Raw genomic sequence first — 21861 nt, forward strand, 5'->3', positions numbered from 1 at the left:
TTGGAGATCCTTGTAAATAGGGAAATTGTGCTTTGCCAATGGTCAGTGGAGAAAAGCTCACAAATAAAGATCAATCTTCATTATAGTAAAAAGTCAATCAGGGGCATCTGGGTAGCTCAGTGGATTGAGAGTCAGGCCTAGAGACAGGAGGTCCTGGGTTCAAATCCGACCTCAGACACTTCCCAGCTGTGTGTGACCCTGGGCAAGTCACTTGACCCCCATTGCCCACCCTTACTACTCTTCCACCTAGGAGCCAATACACAGAAGTTAAGGGTTAAAAAAAAAGATTCTTAAAAAAAAGTCAATGAAACCTCAACAGGCCCTCTGGCAATGTTGCAAGGGTGAAGGTCATGGAACACTACCATCTCCAAAGAACTAAAATTGTGGATTACTAGAAGGACAATGGAGAGAAACATGGTAGATGTGACCCAGTCTGCAATCCACGGGAAATAAGGAATAATGCTGCAGAAGCAGTATAAAGAATATCATCAGAGGGGCAGCTCAGTGGTAAGAGAGGCAGGTCTGGAAACAAGAGGTCCAGAGTTCAAATTTGACCTCAGATACTTCTTAACTGTATGACTCTGGGCAAGTCACTTATTCCCAGTTGCCTAGCCCTTATCACTCTTCTGCCTTGGGACTGATACTTAGTATTGATTCTAAAACAGAAGATTAAGGTTTAAAAAAAAGATGATCATCAGAAAAATGTATAACCCAAAGAAGAAAAAAAAAAAGACCAAGAACTATGCTCTGTACTCAGAAGACCTTTAATAGATATCTGCTAAATGAATAAGCATGACCCAAGATTCAACCCCAGGTCTTCTGACTCTAAATCCAATACTATTTTCATGAGATTTCATTTTAAGGGTGACGTTTCTATTTGGGGGTGGTCTATATTTGGTCACTATGCCTTCCACTGCACTGAGTGTTACAGGGAAGTATAAGCAGTAAACTCAGAAGAGTTTACAATCTAGTTGGGGAAGACATAAAACAAGTACTGAAATCTGAAATCCTAAATTACATGGTCCTGAAGTACCTCATAATGTGGATTCTTTCAGGAGCCTCAGGAAATTTCTCTGTTTAAAAAAAAATTTACTTCTCTCACCTACTTGCTGATGCCTAAAATTCCATCATGCAAACCCTTCAGTTTAAAGCTTTCTGTTATACTCAGTTAAAATATAAACACTCCCTGGGAAAGATAAGAAGGTTAAATTTTATCATTCAGATCTCAATGTGAATGAACTGATCAGATCCTTTTCCCAGAAGAAGGTATCCATAGCAATAGTATAAGAAGGCCATTGGGCACCAGATACTCAAGAGAGAAGGACAATGGGGGCAAGGGGAGGTACAAAGACAAATTTTCATTACTTCACCATTCTGCAAGAATAAGGGAATTGGCAATCCAGTCCAAAGAATTAGGAGGAAGTCTTCCTTTTTTATTCAAAGTAAGTTTATACTTGTTTATACAGGTATTGGATGTGGGGTTTTGGTTTGTAAAAGATTATTACAAAAAGGAATAATATGGAAATAGGTACTGAGTGATAATACATGTATAACCCAGTGGAATTGCTTGTTGGTTCTGGAAGGGGGGAGGGAAAAAGGGAGGGAGAGAACATGAATCATGTAACCATAGAAAAATGCTTAAATGTAAACATAAAAAAAAATAAAACAAAATAAGTTTATAGGTAGATGAGCAAACCCTCATTTGAAGAAAGCCCATCCCTTTCTGAGGTCGTGATAAGAAAGATCAGGGTCACTCCCAAAAGGGTACAGGATGAGGTGGAAATTACAAACATGAACATAAGAAGAAAAGAACAAGTGTAATCGGGTTAAAATGAACACCAAGAATATTGCTGAAAGCCACATGTTGCTCAAATAGTATTTATATAAGGAGGGAAGGACTGTCTTGCCTTGTACAAGTCTAAGATCTTATGAATACCAATTGTCCTGAGCCAACTCCTTTCCCCCAGCCCTTGGCCTCTCTGAGTCTCTGTTCAGATGCCCTTAGCAGGGAAGCTTAGCGTATGCAAGAGACCAAAGACTGGACAGGCTAAAGGCAGGCCACTGCCACGGTCAGACATGGGGTGATGAGGCTGGTACCTGAGCGTTGGCAGTGTCAAGGGAGGGAAGGAGGGGTGGTATAGGAGAGATGCTACAAAGCTAGAAACGATAGGACTTGGCAAATATTCATCCAGTGAGACATGAATCACATCAAGGTTAAAGCTTGGGTAAATGGGAAAGAGGTGGTTCCCTCACCAGTAACAGGGAAGTTAGGACAAAGGATGGTTTGGGGTGGAAAGTTAAATAATCTTATTCAGTTTTGGAAATGTTAAGTTTAAAGTGTCTTTCAGATCTCTGATTCAAGATGTCCACTAAGCAGTTGGAGAAGTGAGAATGAAGGTCAAGAGATATATTTTATCCAGCTCTAAGGTATTTGAGAATCATCTGCCTAGAGGTGATCCCTGAATCTATGGGAGCTGATGAAATTGCTAAGTAGAATAGTAGAGAGGGAAGAGACTAGGGTCCAGGAAAGAGCATCATAAGCAGGGGGTTAGAATTCTTTTTTTTTTTTTTAACCTTTACCTTCTGTCTTAGAATCAATACTGTATATTGATTCCAAGGCAAAAGAGTAGTAAGGGATGAGGGTTAAGTGACTTGCCCAGGGTCACACAGCTTATAATTCTTAAAAAATAAAAAATTCTTAAAAATAAATTTCACAACAACAAAAAAAGTTGCATAAATCTCTGCCAAGGAGGCTTCCCTGGATGCTTGGACATTCCAGTGGCAGAGATCTCCCTCCACACTGGATAAGGTTTCCCACTCGACCATTGGACAAGTCTCTAATTATTAGAGAGTACTGGGACTAAATCTGTATCTCTAACCTTTGTACCATTTGGTTCTAGTTTTTAGGAATAGTCTCCCAAAATATGAACCTCCCTTCCCTCCCCCCACCCAAAAATAGAGCCCAGAGCATTTGTCATAGCCTGGAGTTGACTAATGAGCTTTTTATTTCTCTTTGGTAAAGCTCCCTTGCTACTACACTAAGAAAATGAGTAGCGGGTGCAGGAGGAAGAAAAAGCAGATTAGTAGGAATCCAAGACAAAGGTGAAAAGAATTCAAACCGAAGCTGGCCCACTTTTCCTAACCTCGCTCAATGCTTATCTCCCAGTCTCTCAGCCTCAGGATTTGGCCCCATCCTTTCCCACCCCCATGTCACTTTCATCTGCTAATCCCACTCCAATGGCCTGGGTTGGATATTTTTTTTCCCCTCTCCTTCTCCATTCATATGGTAATTGCCAGGTTCTTTGAGACACAAGGGCTTCTGGGATGAGCTCAGAGCAATTCTCACAGTAAGGCTGGCCAACTGGAGTTTTTCCCCAGCTGCCAAACAGGGAATGAGGAACTTGGCTTCCCGATCAAGGTCTGAAGCTGAATATTGTGGGGGCAGTAGCCTGAGAAAGCCAGGAGAAGGTTCCCCAATCCCCTGCACTAAGCAAGACAGGGTTCTGTTTCCACATTCTCCTCCCCTTGCCACTGCCTTGACAAATAAAACAAACGAAGTCAGCCAATCCAAGGGGAGGCTGGATTTCTTGGGAGATTTATACCCAAGAACCCCAGGGTTTGTGTCTCCGTAATTTCAACTCATTCATCTTGCCCCCACTGAAAACAGCCAATCACACATTTGACAGTAATGAGGATGGAGAGACTTTTACTCCATCTTTGGGAAACTGCACAATTAAAATTTCATGTCTGGATAAAACTCTCATTTGGGCCCTTCCTTTTCCAACTCCACATCCTGAGGCCTCCTGACCTCAGCCACAAAGGTCCATTTTTGTGCTTCTGATTGAGGTAGCACTCTCCACTTGGGGCCACTAGAAACCTCAGGGGACTCTCTGGCTTGACTTCCAATTAGGTCATCCCATCTCCTTTCCAGGTGCATTCATTTACCTGCCTTTGCTTGTGGGCTTCAGGCTGCCCGTGAGCTAAGATGAGCACCTGTCCTAACAGGAAATATGAAGAGATGGTCTGGCTGTCCCTGACTCCTAGCTACCCATTGGTTCAGGCCTCTGATCACTGGGCGCCCGATATTACAGTCTAACTCTCCCAACCCTGGCCCCTCTCTGGATTCTCACATAGCCCTGATGGCAAACATTCAATTCAACTCAGTCCAACAAACGTTTGTAAAGAAATACCTGCTCTGTGCAAGCCACCAGGCTGAAGCCAAAAAAAAAAAAGTCCCTAACCTCAGGGAGCTCCTGAATTATTTCAGTAGCCCCTTCAATGATCTCTTCTTTCAGTTTTCCTCCTCTTCAATCTATCCTCCTAACAGCTGCCAAATAATATTCTTAAAACACAAATTTGACTATCATATACTACCACCATCCTCAACTTCACTGATTTCCTCACTTGCCTTGGAGAAGAAATACAAAATCTTTGGCTTGGATTTAAGGGTCTTCTAAAACCTGACTACCTTTCCAATCTTATTGCATATACTATTTCCCTTCATATATTCAGCAATACAGTCAAATTAGACTGCTAGCTATTCCCTATACTCAATATACCATCTCCCAACTCCATACCTTGGCAAAGGAGGTCCGCCATGTTTGGACCTGACTTCCTCTTTTTCCTCCCTGCCTCCTAGGAGGCTTAGCTATCTCTACAACGCAGTTTTGATGAACCTTCTCCCACACAAGGCATTCCTAATCTATTCACATTGGCTTTCTCCATTTTAGAGAAATCATATCCAATTATTTTGGAGTTGTTTTTGGTTTTTTTGTTGTTGTTGTTGTTTTGTTTTTTTAGACTGGGTCTCTCTCTCTTCCACAAGCTGGAAGTGAAGGGGCTACTCACCAGCCCAATCCTACTACTCCTTTACACAATAGTTTAGATCTGCCCCACATATGACCTAGGGTAGCTAGATGGCTCAGTGGATAGAGTGCTAGACCTAGAGTCAGGAAGATGTGAGTTCAAATCGGACCTCAAACACTTACCCTGGTGGAGTCACTTAAGATATGTTTGTCTAGTTAGCTAAGTGGCTCAATGGATAGAGCACTGGGTCTGAAGTCAGGAAGACCAGAGTTCAAATCTGGACTCAGACACTAAAAAGCTACATGACCTTGGACAAGTCAATTTAACTTCTGTGTCTTAATCCACTAGAGAAGGAAATGGCAAACTACTCCAGTATCTTTGCCAACAGAGCCCCCATGGACAGTATTGGCACTTTGTGGTCCATAGGACCATGAAGAATCAGACACAACTAAACAACAACTTATGACCTAGGCCAATTGGTCCCTTCTTCAGGAAATCTGATCTGACCCCTACTCTGTGAAACTCACTGTATTGATACAGGACTTAGTGCAGACCCCTCACTGGCATTACCCACTGCACTCAGAACCTAGGCACTCAAGGAATCTGCCAGTCTCAAATCTCTCCAGGAGCCAGAATTATAAAGGTGTCGGACCATAAATGGTTTGGGTTTTGTCTGTATAGCTTTCATGCATAGCACAGTGCCTACCACATAACGCAAGTTTAATAATTAATTTCTTGTTCTACTAAGTTGAAAGTATTTTCTTCATAAATTTTTGTAAGGTGTAGAGTAGAAATGTTTTTAGCCCTGTTTTACAGATTAGAAACCGAGGACCTAGGGGACAGCTGGGAAGCTCAGTGGACTGAGAGCCAGACCTAGAGACGGGAGGTCCTAGGTTCAAATCTGGCCTCAGACACTTCCCAGTCATATGACCCTGGACAAGTCACTTGACCCCCATTGCCTAGCCCTTACCACTCTTCTGCCTTGGAACCAATACACAGTATTGATTCTAAGAGAAAAGGTAAGAGTTTTAAAAAAAGGAAAAGAAAAAAAGAAACTGAGGACCTCAAAGACTTTAGTTATTGAATTTAAACTGGGAGACACTTTATATATCATAAAGTATAACCCCTGAATTTCACAAGAGACCCATGAGGCTAAGTAACTTGTCCATAGGCACAGAGATAATAGACAACTGAGGCAGGATTCAAATCCACATCTCCTGACTTCAAGTCTAACACTGTCAGCCCATGCTGCTTCTCAAGAGAGGAATGACATAAGCAGAATGATATTTTAGAATGATTAATGTATTTTAATAAAATCCACTTCTCTACTTGGGAGGGAAATTATGAAATTTTAAGGAACCTAGACTTCTAAGCCTTAAGAAAGACCCTTAGTTTCCCAAAGGTCTCTCCTATTACAAGTCAGATTAAAATCTGCATAGCCCCAAAAACGTGAATGAGAGGAGGTTGTTTTATTTCAGATTTCTATTCAGTGTCATTAAGATAAGGAATACTATTTGCCATAAGAAATGACAAACAAAACCAACACACACACAAAAGACTTACATGAACTGATACAAAGCGAAGTGAACAGAACCAGGAGAACATTGTACATAGTAACAACAAAATTGTACAATGCTCAACTGTGAATGACTTAACTATTACCAGCAATGCAGGGATCCAGGACAAACTCCAAGAGACTCATGAGGGAAATGGCTATCCAATGCCACAGAAAGCATAATAGTCTGAATGCAGACTGCAATGTACCATTCTTCATTTTATTTCCTCCATGAATTTTTCTTTAGTATAAGTAACAGGTGTCTTCTTTCACAGCATGACAAACATGGACATATGTATTGTATGATAACATTTGTACAATCTATATCATGTTACCTGTCATCTTTGGGGAGAGAACATGGGTGGCAAAATGTCAGGAAATGATTATTAAAGATTGTATCAAAACGTAATCTGGAAAAAAATTTTTAAAAAAGATAGGAGATATCAAATTCTAGGTGTCCCAAGCCACCAAATTGTTTCATCTCAGAGCCTACCTTGGGGCTTGGTAAAAGTAGGTGCTTTAAAAAAAAAAAAAAAGCAGGTGCTGAATAAATGTTGATAAATACAATCCCCAGGGCAATGAGTTTTCAGCTCAGCCTCTGGGAGATCATGGATGAGTCACTGCTCCTCAAGACTTCTACTTCTGGGTCCAAGACAGATCCCATCCCTCACCTTCCTGGGAGCAGAACTAGAATGGGGAGTACCTTGGAAGAATCACAGTCATGCCCTTATATTGCAAAGGGCATGACTGATTCTTCTACGTTACACCCAAACCTAGTTCCATATAGACATAGTCTGTATAAAACATACACACATATATATACACATGTATATGGCTACCAGAAATATATCTATTTTCCTATATTTATAACTACATCACATCTTATTCATTCAATGCTCTTCCAATTTTTTTAAGTACTTACTAAGTACAGTAGATATATCGAGAATGGCAGTGAAGAAGCCTAGTACATAGAGAGCTGGCCACTGATTCAGAAAGACCCAAATTCAATTTCTGCCATTGGTTGTTTGACTCCAGGAAAACTGCTTAACCCCTCAGTTAAGATACAAATCTCTAAGACAATAAGTTGCAAAGGAGTTTCCTGACCCTCGGGAGTGCCCTATCCCAGTGAAATCACAGGTCTAGTTGACAACAAAAAATATAATTTTTGCAATAAAGAATTTCTCCCATGCTCTATAAGACACAAAGATTGATAAGACAAGTTTTTGGCCTTCAGCCTAATGGTTTGCAATCAGATATGGTGATTAGGCATGTGTAGAGATAAACAGAAAATAAATTAGAAGGTGGTAAATACAGGGGAGGAATATTGGCAATGCTTTTAGATCCTGAAGTGCTTTGAGATCCAATGAGGAAGGAAGCACAGATCCAAGGAGTGTTGGAGAAACAGTCAAGCTGTCTTAAGTGTTTTCCAGATTTTTTAGGCTGTGTCACACCTGTGGATTTGGCAAAACATATCCCTTCATCCCTCTACCTACCCCCACCCCAATCAACCATCCATCCATATCTGTCCATCCAGCCAGCCACTTCCCTTACTTTGCACCTCTAACCCTCATTCTATACAAGCCCTGCCAAAACACCAATTGTCCTCCCTCTTCTTTCTTCCACGCCTCCTTCTCCTGGTCAGAGATTGACAAAGGGAAGTAAGAGCCTGACAGCATTCCAAGGACCTCTCAGGCACTTGAGATGTCCAGATATACTGTTGAGATCCCAAGCCTCAACTGCCTTTATGCATATCCTATTGTATAAGTCTTCTTGCAAGGGAAGGGATATGGGAATTGGACATTCTCAATTTCCACCATCAATACCCAAAGCAGACTTCTTTGGTAAACTCCTTGTCCCATGGCTAGGGATGCCCATGCAGAGCTGTAGCTATTACAAAATTCCTTGTAACAGAACCTTTTTTTAAAAAATCTCTTGCTGGCAGGCGCCATGTGTTTTTCTGCGGGCCAACGATCTGCCAGACCCCTTAAATATTTTGATGGCTCCTAACATGTCTCTGAAGTGACAGGCAGGGCTCTCCAGATCATAATTAGCCCAGAGAAGAATGGCGGTGATGTGACCATTTTCTATCGGCTTTGCCAATCGATATCAGAAAATCAACGCCAACAACTTCTGTTGTCACACTCTCTCACCCCTTCCGGCACTCTGGGAACCAGGTATAAAGGTTTCAAAACAGCCAGAGAAACATGACCATCCTAGGCCTAGTAACTCACATCACTTAAGCTGTCTAGCTCTTGTGTTTCTAAGCACTTTATTACATTCAGACCTCACAATCACCCCACGGGGTCAGGAACCTGAACATTATTGTACCCATCTCACATTTGAGAAAACAGTTTCAGAAATGGTTTAGCCAAAGTCAGTCAAGGTAGAAAGCAGCAAAGCAGGGGGGGGGATTCAAACCCAGGTCTTGGGACTCTTAAAACCCCATATTTGCATTAAGGATGTTATACCCTGGGGCATGGACATCAGCAGTGGGCCAGTCAGCTAATACGCTCTTATGTGCTAGCTAAGTAGCTACAAGGATCTGAAGAACTGGGTCATATAAGTCGTTTTCTAAATAAACTGAGAGCTAAGGCAAAGATAGACGTTAGGGACAGTCTGTACATCCCATTATAATTCTAACAAATTCCTACCGGTGACCTTAAATACAGCTAGAGAGAAACAAAAAGTTGGACTCCATATTTAAATTTTTACTTGCAAAAAATATCCTTTTTATTATTATTGAGATCATCATTATGATGATAATAATAACCCCATGCATAATGGATCAAAGTTAGGAAAACCTGGACCGAAGTCTATTTTTAACACATATTGGCTCTCTGACCCTCAGCAAATTATTTAATCTTTTGATATCTCCTTGGCAGATCTCTAGGATTATAAATTACAGCATTGATGGAAGAAGCTTCTTCCCTGGGAGTTCCCCATATCAATGAAATCAAAAGCCCAAGAAAAACAGTAATAACAGACTATATCTTTGAGGGCAATATAATTAATAGAGTTAGTCAAGAAGTCAGAACAGAGTTGAGTTGTGGTCTTGGAGTCACATAATTTCTGAGTAGGGAGGGACCTCAAATAACCCAAAAAAGAATCACCCCTACAACACACCCAATAGGAAGTGATTATCCGGTCCCTGCTTTGACCTCTAAAGAGGTCTTCACCACCTCCCAAGTGGATTCAACTTCCCAAAGCTCCCCACTTCTCCTACAGAAATAAGAATAATCACTGTGGGAGTAGACGCTCTCCATAGCTCTCTACAAGATTTGGAGAACACTTTATGTATATCATTTGAACCCCCAGCAACCCTATAGCTGGAGATGCTATTACTACTTCCATTTTGTAGATGAGGTAACTGAGACCTCCTCAGAAGGATTACAGAGGAATTCCCAATCTGCATCAATACAGAAATGTATAAAATCCCAGGTCTGTATGGGGAAGGGAGAGGGAGAGGAAGAGAAGGGAGAGGAAGAGAAAGGAAAGGAAAGGAAAGGAAAGGAAAGGAAAGGAAAGGAAAGGAAAGGAAAGGAAAGGAAAGGAAAGGAAAGGAAAGGAAAGGAAAGGAAATTATATACAATATAAGACTTCTAAGTTGCAAAACAGATCTAAGTTTAAGTTTTATTATCTTCTCATTTTAGTCTCAATAATCCCATGAAGTAAATGCTTCATTATACCCATTTTCCAGATGAGGAAACAAATTGAGAAAGATTAAGTGATTTGCCTAATATCACACGGCTAGTAAGTAATCATCAGAAGCAGGATTCAAATCCAGATCTTCCAGTTTCTTAAATTCAATACTCCATTAGAATATCTGTCTCTCATTTTACACCATTTTTCATTTCTACTCCTATACCAATAGTTCTATGCTTAAATATAGGTCTACTTTTTATGTAAAAACCCTACAAAGTGCCCTATACCCCGTAGGTGCCTAATAAATATTTGTGGACTTCATTTATAAATATCACTGAAAATGGCACAATGGTCTGTCTCAGCCACAGGCCACAATCCATCCATGTTAACATCACAGCCCCCACATGACAAGCCCTACCCATTTCAAAGCTGTCTGGCCTGATAAAGCATGACTTAGAAGGGACTACTTCAAAATGGGTCACAATAGCCTACTTAGGCTCAAGGTCCCATCAATAACATTCAAACTCAACCCCTCCCCCCCAAGGATATCAAGGAATAAATCAAGTCAGTTTATGACTTAATTCTACTCTGTATTGATTTTTTTTAGAAGCCAAGATATTAAAGAGGGAAGAAATGACCATCAAAGCAGCAGCCGTTTTAGCCTGTCTCAAATCATTCTCTGGGGTTCGCAATGAGCAGGCTCTCTCTGCCAAATTATCATCAGCTTTCAGTTATGTTTATCATTATTGTCCTTAATGATGAAAACAATTCCTCCCATTTGCATAGCATCTTTCTGACTGCCATGGGCTCTCTGTATTATTCCATTGTCTATTCAAAGGCAGGGAAAAACGAGTTTGGATTAAACACTCATTTTCTAGATGAGGAAACTGAGGCTTATAGGATCAATCCCAGAACCAATACCTTCAGGGTTGGAAGGAAGCTGCAGGGTGGGGGATCTAGCTCAATCCATACCCCAGAAAGGATCCAATTGAGCAATGAGCTGCCATTTCAGCCTAGACCTGTTGGCCACCAGAGAAAGGAGAGCCACGGGGTTCACTGGGGGACAGACAATTCAGGAGGTGGAGAATTTGAGCTTCATCCTGATGCTTGGCCAGTTAAAGGTCACACTTCTAGTGAGTGGCAGAGCTGGACCACCAGGCCAGACCCATTTAATCCTAATCCATTATGCAAATTTTTAATCCAAACCACTGCTGTTAGCACTGATAAGAGAGGGGAGGAGATGGGGCTCAGCTGAGCAGAGGATTGAGAGAAGGGAGCAGGAATAACTGGGTAATTCAGCTTTTGAGGATGGCCAGGCTGTGAAGGGTCACCTATCGGAGCAGAAGACACAATTCTATTCTTATTGTTGACTCTTCACAGTTCTACTCACCCTGTAAGCAAAGAGGGCTGTGGGAGGCAGAGAGGATGCTTCCTTTTCTGTCAAGACAGTGTAGCTGTTCCTGGATGTCCAACCTTCTCTCTTCTTATTCCCATTTTCCTGAATCCAGGTCCATCAGTCTATCAATAGCAGTGATTCCCAAAGTGGGCACCACCGCCCCCTGGAGGGTGCTGCAGCAATCCAGGGTGGCGGTGATGGCCACAGATGCATTTATCTTTCCTATTAATTGCTATTAAAAATTTTTTAAATTAATTTCCAGGGGGCTAAGTAATATTTTTTTCTGGAAAGGGGGTGGAAGGCCAAAAAAGTTTGGGAACCACTGAGAGTCTCAGACTCCACACATTAATTCTGAGTTTACTGACCTCTCCTCTCAGGTTGGAACCAAAAATTTAGACACACAAATTCCTGACTAAGGCCAGAACCAGATTAAAATAAAATTTGGAGGGGCAGCTGGGTGGCTTAGTGGATTGAGAGGTCTAATCTGAGTTCAGATACATCCTAGCTATGTGACCCTAGATAAGTCACTTAACCTCAATTGCCTAGCCCTTATCACATTTCTGCCTTGGAACCAATGCATAGTACTGATTCTAAGACAGAAGGTAAGAGACTAAAAACAAAAAAATGTAGAGTGGGGCAGGAGTCCAGTGTCCTAGGTACCAAATGCTGTATATTCAACAGATGACTTCATTGTGTGGGGTGGGTTTGCTTAACTACTTTGCTGATATTGGAAGTACAGCTGGATTTAATGTAAAAAAATACATATTTTTTTAATCCATTCCCTACAAGTGGCCAACCCCCCTCCAGCCCAGCCCTATGAATCTATTCAGAGGAAGCACTCAATATGAGTTGTTTACTTGAATTGAATCCATTCTTCTGCTAGTTTCACTGATCAACATTTCCTTTCTATTAGTCATCTAAAAGTGGCTTTTGGCACCTGGGCCTTTTCATCAGCTGGCCACAGTCTAATCACACCCTTCCCTAAAAGTTGAGAAGAGAAAATCAGCTACAAAGAGAACAGGCTGCTCGTGGGGGGCCCATTTGGCCAGGCTGTGAGCAGAACTTTTAGAAAGCAGCACCTCTCTTCCCTTAGGTACTTGGGTCATTGATTTAGAGCCATGAGGGGCCTTAGAAGTCCCATTGTCTAATATCTTCATTTTACAGAGGAAAATTCTGAAATCTGACGTGACTTGTCCAATAGATTTCCTCTAAAAAATGACATTTTTCCTCTGAGTTGTCAAGACAGGGATTCTGGGTTTATCACTTATTTGCTGCAGGTGAAACATACAGTTTGACCGTGATTTTCAATGAGATGAGCACCAAGCCCTTGAATCAGTAGGCCAAGTTCTACTGCTTATTAGATGCCTGACTTTGGGCAAGTCACATAACTGAGGCCATCTATGGACCTTGGTAATTCTGAATTCAAACCCAGCATCAGACACTTTCTTACCTGTGTGACCCTGGGTAAATCACGCAACACTTTTGCCTCAGTTTCCCTATCTGTAAAATGAACTGGAGAAGGAAATGGCAAACCACTCCAGTATCTTTGCCAAGAGAACCTCAAAAGGGCTCACCAAAAGTTAGACATGACTGAAAATGATCGAATAACATTTTTGTTTGCTTTTCCCATTTGATTGTGAGCTCCTTGAGGACAGGAATTGTGTTTTGACTTTTATGTCTTTCTTTTAGCTTAGCACAGTGCCTGGTACTGCGTTAGTATACACTTAATAAATGTTTATCTATTGACTAGCAAATATCATTCAAAAGGGAGAGTACTAATAACCAGAGGGGATTAGTAAAGAGCTCCAGTAGGAGGTAGTACTGAAGCTGAGATTGGAAGAGATCTAGGGATTCCAAGGTTGGGGAAGATAGATGGTACAGTGGATAAAGTGCCAGGTCTGGAGTCAGGAAGACTCATCTCCCCAAGTTCAAATCTGGTGCCAGACATTTAATAGCCATGTGACCCTGGACAAGTCACTTCACCCTGCTTGCCTCAGTTTCCCCATCTTTAAAATGAACTGGAGAAGGAAATGGCAAACCACTCCAGTCTCTTTGCTAAGAAAACCCCAAATGAGTTCCCAAAGAGTTGGACACAGCTGAAAAACAAGAGGACAAGTTCTAATGATAGGACCAATGGAAGGGAAAAGCAGAGCAGAGAGAAATAGGATTAAAAGAGGAAATCCCCTTGCTTTCTCTGACTCTAAAATGTACCCAAGGCCCAGTTATTTAACCCAGAGCAAATTTCCCTGTTCCCTTCTGGACCCAAAGAAAGAATCATTTGTACCTCATAAGGCATTCAAGCTCAGATGCATCTTGTTTACACATTAAAAATAGCATTTGGGACTCTTTGAACTGAAGGGGGAAGGGTTGGAATCAAGTCTCCCTCTTCCTTATGTGTAAAATGAAGGGGTTGTGATTAATCTCTAAGCTTCTTTCTGGCTCTGAATATTTTCATCACAGGTCCTTGGGGTGGGGCAGAAGGACAATCCAAATGGACTAAGCCCCATTAAAATGGAGTGGGAAAAGGAGAGGAAAGTAATAGAATCCTGCCACAGATTTAAGAATTATAGGAACTAAAGTAGTGATAAGCCCCCTAGTCTAACCAGTCTGCCTGGCTCTCTCTCCATGGCACTGATCCCTGGGTTCAATCCACAGGCTGAACTCAAAAAACAAAGATGGCGGAGGACTTCTAAGTCAGGAGGCTTTCACATGAAGCCCATTCTCATGATTACAGAGGCCCAGGTGCTTCTGAGGACCATGCTAAGCCAGTAGAATGGTGAAGCATGCCCAGTGTGAACCCACACTAGCCACCAACTGGAAGAGAAAAGCAGGTTTCTGACATAGTTTCACCAATAAAACACTCTTGTTTGAAGATAAGTTGGCATGGTTTCCCAACATTAGGCCATAAACAAGGAAAATGTCCATTGCTCACCAAACTGTGAAGGGCCTTCTCCCCTTCTCCCGCATCAGACCTCCACAAATACAGAAGAAGAAAAAAAAACACAGAAAACAAATTGCTATGATCTGGAAAACTCAGGTCACAAAAATGCTCTCTTCAGGGACAGAGCCATGGAACTGTTTGGTTAGATGCTGTTTTTTCTGGAGGCACATCAGTTTGGTTTCCAAATAGCCTCGGTATTTGATGGGGCCAGCTAGGTGGTACAGCAGATAGATAGAGCACTGTGCCTGGAGTCGGGAAGCCTCATCCTCCCAAGTTCAAATCCAGCCTCAGACACTTCCTAGCTGTGTGACCCTGGGACGTTATCCTGTTTGCCTCAGTTTCCTCACCTGTAAAATGAGCTGGAGAAGGAAATGGCAAACCACTCCAATATCTATGCCAAGAAAAGCCCCCCAAAGTGTTTTTTTTCATCTTTTTGATAAAGTATTGAACAGGAGTAAAAATGATAACAACAAAAACTAACAGTCGTTTGGAAGCTTTTGCTTTTCATGCCCTCATTTTACCTTTGTGCTGACTGTTCCCCATGCCTGCAATGTTTGGGTTATTTTCTCACCTCCAGCTCCTTTCCAGACTTCCTCCACAACTCAACTCAAAAAATTATCTTTTTAAAAATAATTCTTACCTTCTGTCTTAGAATTGATACTGAGTCTCAGTTCCAAGAGGGAAGAGTGGCTATGGGGGTTAAGTGACTTGCCTAGGGTCTGTTCATATTTGAATCCAAGATCTCCAGCTCTCCAACCACTGAACCACCTAAAGGCCCCAAATAACTACCTTCTTTTTGTTAAATAACTACCTCCTAAAGGAGGTCTTTTCTGCCTAAACTACCTCTCTCATGCCCACTCATCCCCCTTTCAAATTGCTTTTATTCTCTATGTATATTTGGTATGATTTAATTACATATTGTTACCACCACTAGATTGTGGACTCCTTGAGGGCAGGGGCTGTTTTTGCCTTTGTTTGCCAGTGCCTGATACACAGGGAAAAGTTTGTTAACTGACTGCCCTTGTGTTGTCTGTTCTAACCTGTATTCCAGATCAGATTAATTCCCTGAGAGCAGGATAGAGTTTTGACCTTTGTCTCTTCCTCAGAACCTGTCATATTGCTGGGCATACAGGAGATTCTTGGTAAATGTTTGTTAAATGAAAAAATGGCCCCCTTGTGATCTTCCTCAGTTGCTTTTCTTCCTTCCTGGCACTCTAAATTTATGCTATCATAAAAATGGGTGAGGTGAATAAGATTTTCATTTAAGCAAAAAATAAAAATAATTGGAGGCCAAACACTGTCAGAGCTAGAAATGTCTTTAGATATCCTAGATTTAGAGCTGGAAAGACAGCAAGTTTTTCTCATTTTTCAAAGGAGGAAACTGAGGCAAAGAATGGTTTAGTGACTTGCTCAGGAATCATGAAGCTAATAAGTGTGTCAGACAGGATTTAAATTCAGGTCTTCCTGACTCTGGGTGAAATGTCCTTAAGGGTCATCTAATATAACATCCTCATTTTACAAGTCAGGAAACTCAGGTTCACAAAAGTTAACAGTGGCTTGTCCAGGATCACACAGCTGAGATAAAACCAAGATCTTCTACTCTGCACCCATTCCTGGTCCATTTAGAGATGAATAAACTGGGACCCAGAAGAGGTCCCACACAACAAGAGGTAACTGGTGGCAGATTTGGGGCTAGAACCCACCCCTCTTAGTGTGACAAAGCCAAGGATCCTTACAATTGCTCCCAGAGCATTTCCTGACCATAGAACTTAGAGCTGAAAGAAACCTTGGAGTACAGCCCCTCCATTTTTACAAATGAGGAAACTGAGCCCAGAGAAGCACCCAGTCCCTCCAGTGGGTGCTAAGGAGCAAGACTAAAAATCCACATCCCCACCCTGACCCAGTGTTCTGATTCACCGCCTCTCCTGACCGCTGCTCCCCAGCTGCTCTCCTTTTTCATTTTCTATTTCTTTAAAACAGAAATCCAGACTTCAGATGAACAGCAGAGGGACCACTTCATTTCACATTGAAAATTCCAAAACACGTAGAGTCCAAAAAATGTTTCCCTTTTGCCAACCTTAAATTTTTCTAGAAGAGTGAAGAGGGTACATGTCAGCAAAGAACTCAGAATCATTCCTAAAATCAAAAGCCAAGGGAGAGCAAGGCCAGAGCTAAATTTGCCTAACGAGGGGGTTCCAGCCCATCAATTTGGCCAAATTACACCCAGGGAGAAAGGTAATTGACATCGAATAGTATTTGTTGTGATTGGTCTATCCTTCTCCAAAGCCCGCAACAAAGACCTCCAAAATGAAAGTAAGAGGGTAAACAATGGAGCGATACCAAGAGACAGTCCCCACCCCAAAATGCCCATCTGCTCTGAGTGTCAATCTCTGAAGAAGCAGCTTCCAGAGAACAATGTCTTTGGGAGGGCTGGGCTTGGGCTAGCCTTCAGAAGCTGCCTGGCCTTTACAATTCTGCCCAACAGCTCTGAAAAGCCGGCTTTCCAAAGGTTTTCCGTGTGTAAAATTATTCCTGTTTGAATCCCACAGATGTCAGTGGAGTTTAAATCAAGACAGGCTCTCCTCCCCTTGCCAAGAATTGGTAAAACCAGAGGCCATGGGATGGGCACTGGATTGGGGCATTTGGGTGCAAAAAGATAGAGTTACAGCTGGTGTCCTTGGAATATATCCGTGTCCAAATTCATTATCTTGTTCTTGCTAGCTAGTTCCTTAAAATAAAGATGACAGGTCAATAATTAGCCAGGACAATAAAGGCTTCTGATCCATCTCTAAATCAAGCAAAGTCAGTGGATCAACAGGGGTGAGGACAGATCCTTGCAAAAAGGGATAAGAGGCTTTATGACTCAGTTGAGCCTTAAGAGAGAGTTGGTAATCTGAGAAAGACTTCCCAAAACTCTTCAATCGAATTTTAAGTAAGAGTCTCTCTAAATATATATTCTATTATTATATATTCTATTAGGCAATATTATTACATCTTATAATATGTAACTTTATGTTTATTATATTATACATTATATATTATATATTGTGATATATAACTATATCTTTATTGTGTTACATAATATGTTGTAACATAACTATATTATATATTATGCAATCTTATTATATGTTGTCATATAATATAAATATATATTATGTATCGTTGATATATTTATTATATTTATTAATGTTTTATTATATTATATATTTACTTATATTTATGCATTTATAATTCATTATGTTATATAATGCCATATTACTATGTTTTATATTTTAATATATTATATATTTTTATTGTGTAACATATATTTTATATATATTTATTATATATCTTATTGTGACATATTCTATATCTCAATATATAATATAAATCTATATTTATTATATGCTCTATTGTGTAACATATTCCAATATAATATAAAAATTTATTTATTACATATTTTATTGTGGTACATTATGTTATGTATTTTAATATAATATATGTCATTATATATTATATTATGTAATATTGCTATATTCTATATTGTATAGAATATATTTACTTATAGGTAGATATGCTTATATACATATGCAAAATGGGTCTCATAAATTATAAGCTCATTGAAAATGCAAATCCAAGTCTAGTTATTTTATTTGGCGGCCAAGCCAGTTCTCATAACAATAAGGAGCTTGTCTTCCAAACTTCAGAGAGACAGGCATATCAGAAGTTACTCTTTTCCACAAGACAACAGCTTACAAAGGACCAAGGGAAGGTTTTCTTGATCAGTCCCATCCAGAGCTCGGTCTATCCATGATTAGCATAACGGCCTTTGGCCAGAAATGAAAGGCAAAGGATTGTTGGCTCACTGGGAAAAACAAAGCCCTCCCCCTGATCACTGCTCTCCTTTTCCAAAGTTTCCCAAGCATTTGAAGTTCTCGGTGGCAGCTCCTATACACTCCAGGCCCTCCAGTTCCTGAGGGGGCTTCCTAAGTTCCCAGGTCTTTGAGCCTTCCACAGAAAGGGAGGGAGAGGCAGGTGTTGTAAGCCCAAGACATATTGGCCTCCTATCAGATCTTTTCAATACCCTGCCTGAAGAAGGATGGGCCTCAGTCTTCCCCTGAAGATTTATTTTCTCTACTCTCCCGAGAAAGACAGCTCCAGCACATCCTTCCGGATGCATCAAGAGAACAGCTCTGACCCCAAAGAAAACAGATTATTGTTAAACATGAATGCTGAGACTTCTGGCAAAATTCTCAAAAGCAGAGAGCGCCTAGTGAAGGCTAAGAAGTTCTCCACTTGCCAAAGCAAAGCAGAAAATGCAAAAGGGGCAGGCGATGGTTCAAGCAGGGGTGCGCCCTTCTTCCCAGAACTCGCCGGGGTTTTTGCAAACAGACTGGTGCCAACCTTGCTCTCTGGATCAGTCCCGGCTTTGGCTAGGATGATCCGCAAGGCATGGGTCCAGGACAGAGTTAAAACACACAAAACGCTGGGCTCACAGAAACAGTCAGAGGTCGTTGACTTCAACCCAGTGTCTCAGAGCCACTGCAGACCGAGGCTCATCGGCCCTCGCTCTACACTGGCTGGTTTCCTTTGAATGAAGACAGACGCCCCTAAATGTTGCTGCAGGAAACCTGATTGGCTGCACACGGCGAGCTAGAACATTTCTGCATGGAGCTGTCTCTTTATGCCTAAATGCCTGCATTAGTTTGGATCAATATGCCCCCATAACAGTTAATCCATGGAAACGCAACGCAGCGGAGAGAAAATGACAAAGAAATGCAACGTGGGGATGCTGTTTCCAGGTGCATAAACACACGAATTCTGACCCCTGCGGGGAAAGGAGGGAGAAGCCCAAAGCAGGTTAGCTGTGCAACTACACCAGCCCTGAAGGGCTCTGACGGGGAGGGAGGGCAGCTCTGCTTGTCAAAATGGCTTTGGAGTGACATGCCACCGTCAAGATGATGAAGTAGGCATTTCACTGACACCGACACTCCTCAAGTCAACCCGAGAACCCTCACACACAACTGCAATGCAGCGTTTGCTACCCATCCTAGAATCCATCCAGCAGCCCTTTGCCTCGCTGCGGCTGAAAGCAGCCCGGGCTCGAGCAGCCACTACCCACCCATGCTCACAATAAGATTATCGATGCAGAACCGCATTTGACTGGAGGAAACGGGAGGGGAAATAACCACGAATGCAGCGAGAGCGAGCGAGAGGGGGAGGGGGAGGAAAAGTCGAAAGGTAACTCACCTTTGACTTGGGTCTCATATTCAGCTATGATCTCTTTGTCTTTCTTGAACTTAGTTTGAGATGACATTTTCCGAAGGGGCGACACCAACCCCGATCTGTTTTTAGCCCGATTTCTTCCCTGATCCTCCCAGCAAGAACAGGAGTCAAGTCGATTTCCAAGGTTTGGGGAATAATCAGTTTCACTTGGCTGCAGAAAGGGAAAAGGGGGGGAAAAAGCCTTCTAGCTTGTAGGAAGAATTCTCTTCATTGGCCGGGGGGGTGGAGGGGCAGCGGAAGGCAAATAATAGCTAGCTTCGGTCAGCTTGTCTTAAAAAAGAGTAGACATCCCCCCCTCCCTCCCCAAAAATCCCGGCAACCTGCTTCGGCTTTTCAGGACTTCTCTTTAAATATATATGTGGCTGGAGCTCAACAACATTCACGCGCACATGCAAACAAGCACACAGAAACACAACACAGGCGCTCGCACACTCATTCCAACATGCACACTCTCCGTCGCGGGGTGTGCACACACACCCTTGCACTCACACACTCCTCACACCAACACACACATACACACACAGGCTCCTCCTTAGACGTGCAGTCCGTTCCCAGAGCCGATAAGAAAAGCTCCCCAGGTTTGTCCAAAGAAATGGTCAGGTTGCCAAAGGGGCTCTCATCTCGCATCTTCCCTCTCTCTCTCCCCTCCCTCGGTCCGTCGGCCTCGTCCTTCTGACGGTCTGATTCGCGGAGACGATCAAAGCCAGGAAGGAGAAATACAAGTTTTCCTTCTGAGATGCATGGGCTCCAATGACCCGGGGGGTGGGGGGGGCTGGAAACCGGAGCTGCTCTCACCGCAGGGCTGCCTCTAGCTCGCTGGCTCGCTCGCTCCCCCCAGCACCACCAGCGTCGCGTCACGGGCCAGACTCCGCCTCCTAGATTTTATAACAACTGACACATTGTAGCCTACAGGACATCATAACTCACTGCAAGCGGAAAAGGAGAAAAACCCTCCACCAGGCTCGGCAGCCCCGGAGAAAGAGGCAGGTTAGCCCAGACTGAGAGGCCACCCGGGAGGGAGAGAAGGCTGCGGGCTCCGGCTACGAAACCCAGGTCTGGCCTGGGGGCTTTTGGTGCGCGTACTTCTTCTTTGGAAAACTCCCCTTCTTTATTTCCGGGACGGGGACAGGAACCCACAGAGGATTTCACAAAATTTGCACTAGCCTCACCTCCCTTGGCGCAGAGGCAGCATCCTGGAAGAGATAGAGCCCTGGGGCTGACAGGCTGGAAGAGCTGCATTTATAGTTTGCCTCTGTTTCAACCGAGCTGTGTGGTATTGGGTAAGTTGCCTTCCTTCTCTGTGCCCCAATTTCCCCATCTATGAAATGGGGATAAGAATACCTGTGCTCTGAATCTCCTAGAATTGTGGTGAGATTCCAATGAAATAACGTATATCGAGGGACTTGTAAATTTGAAAATGCTATACAGGGGCAGCTGGGTAGCTCAGTGGATTGAGAGATGGGAGATCCTAGGTTCAAAGCTAGCCTCCGATACTTCCCAGCTGTGTGACCCTGGGCAAGTCACTTGACCCCCATTGCCTACTCTTACCACTCTTCTACCTTGGAACCAATACACAGTATTGACTCTAAGACATAAGGTAAGAGTTTTTTTTTAAAAAATGCTATATAAACATTACTTATTCTTCCACCCATAATTGTGGCCATCCCCACCTCACTATAAGATTCAGAGTAAAAAAGGACCATTGAGGTCATTAGAACCCATCTCCTCAGTGTACAGATCCTACTAACGATGTCCACTAACCAGAGTAGTTAAGCAACTTGCCCAGGCTCACACAGCTAGTATCTGATCAAGGATGTGAACCCACAAAAATTTTTAACTCCATATTACAGATGAGTAAATTCAGAGAATCTAACTCAGAGGGGTTAAAAGACTTTCACAAGACCATAGATGTAACAACATACCCACCATGTCCCATGGACTGGGGTTCTTACAATCTCCCAATCCCACTCTAGCTTTGGGCTCCTAAACAGGCTGAGGACAGTTAGGCAACTAAGCAATTGACTTGGACAGACTAACACTTCTCTAAGAAGCAGAGGGAGCCGATGGAATGACAGTAAGTTTTCCATTTGTCAAAGCAAAGAAGAAGATGCAAAAGGGATGGCCTGGGAGACTCAGAAGACCTGAATTTAAATATTCCCTCAGACATTTCATGTCACAACTTCTCTCAAGCTCAGTTTCTTCATCTGTAAAATGGGAATAAGAATAGCACCTACCTCAATGAGTTGTTGCAAGGAT

The 21861-nt window shown here is 42.4% G+C and overlaps 1 protein-coding gene across 2 annotated transcripts in view; it reads right to left on the reverse strand.

The window, feature by feature from the left end:
* SRGAP3 (SLIT-ROBO Rho GTPase activating protein 3) overlaps positions 1-19636 on the reverse strand; it is a 288364-nt gene extending 268728 nt beyond the window's left edge. For both annotated transcript variants that reach the window (XM_044663395.1, XM_044663310.1), the window contains exon 1: positions 19570-19636. In XM_044663395.1, coding sequence (XP_044519330.1) covers positions 19570-19636 — 67 coding nt within the window. The remainder of the gene's footprint in view (positions 1-19569) is intronic.
* Positions 19637-21861: the final 2225 nt, after the last annotated feature.

The sequence above is a fragment of the Gracilinanus agilis genome, chromosome 1, assembly GCF_016433145.1.
Source record: "Gracilinanus agilis isolate LMUSP501 chromosome 1, AgileGrace, whole genome shotgun sequence".
NCBI classification, from domain to species: Eukaryota; Metazoa; Chordata; class Mammalia; order Didelphimorphia; family Didelphidae; genus Gracilinanus; species Gracilinanus agilis.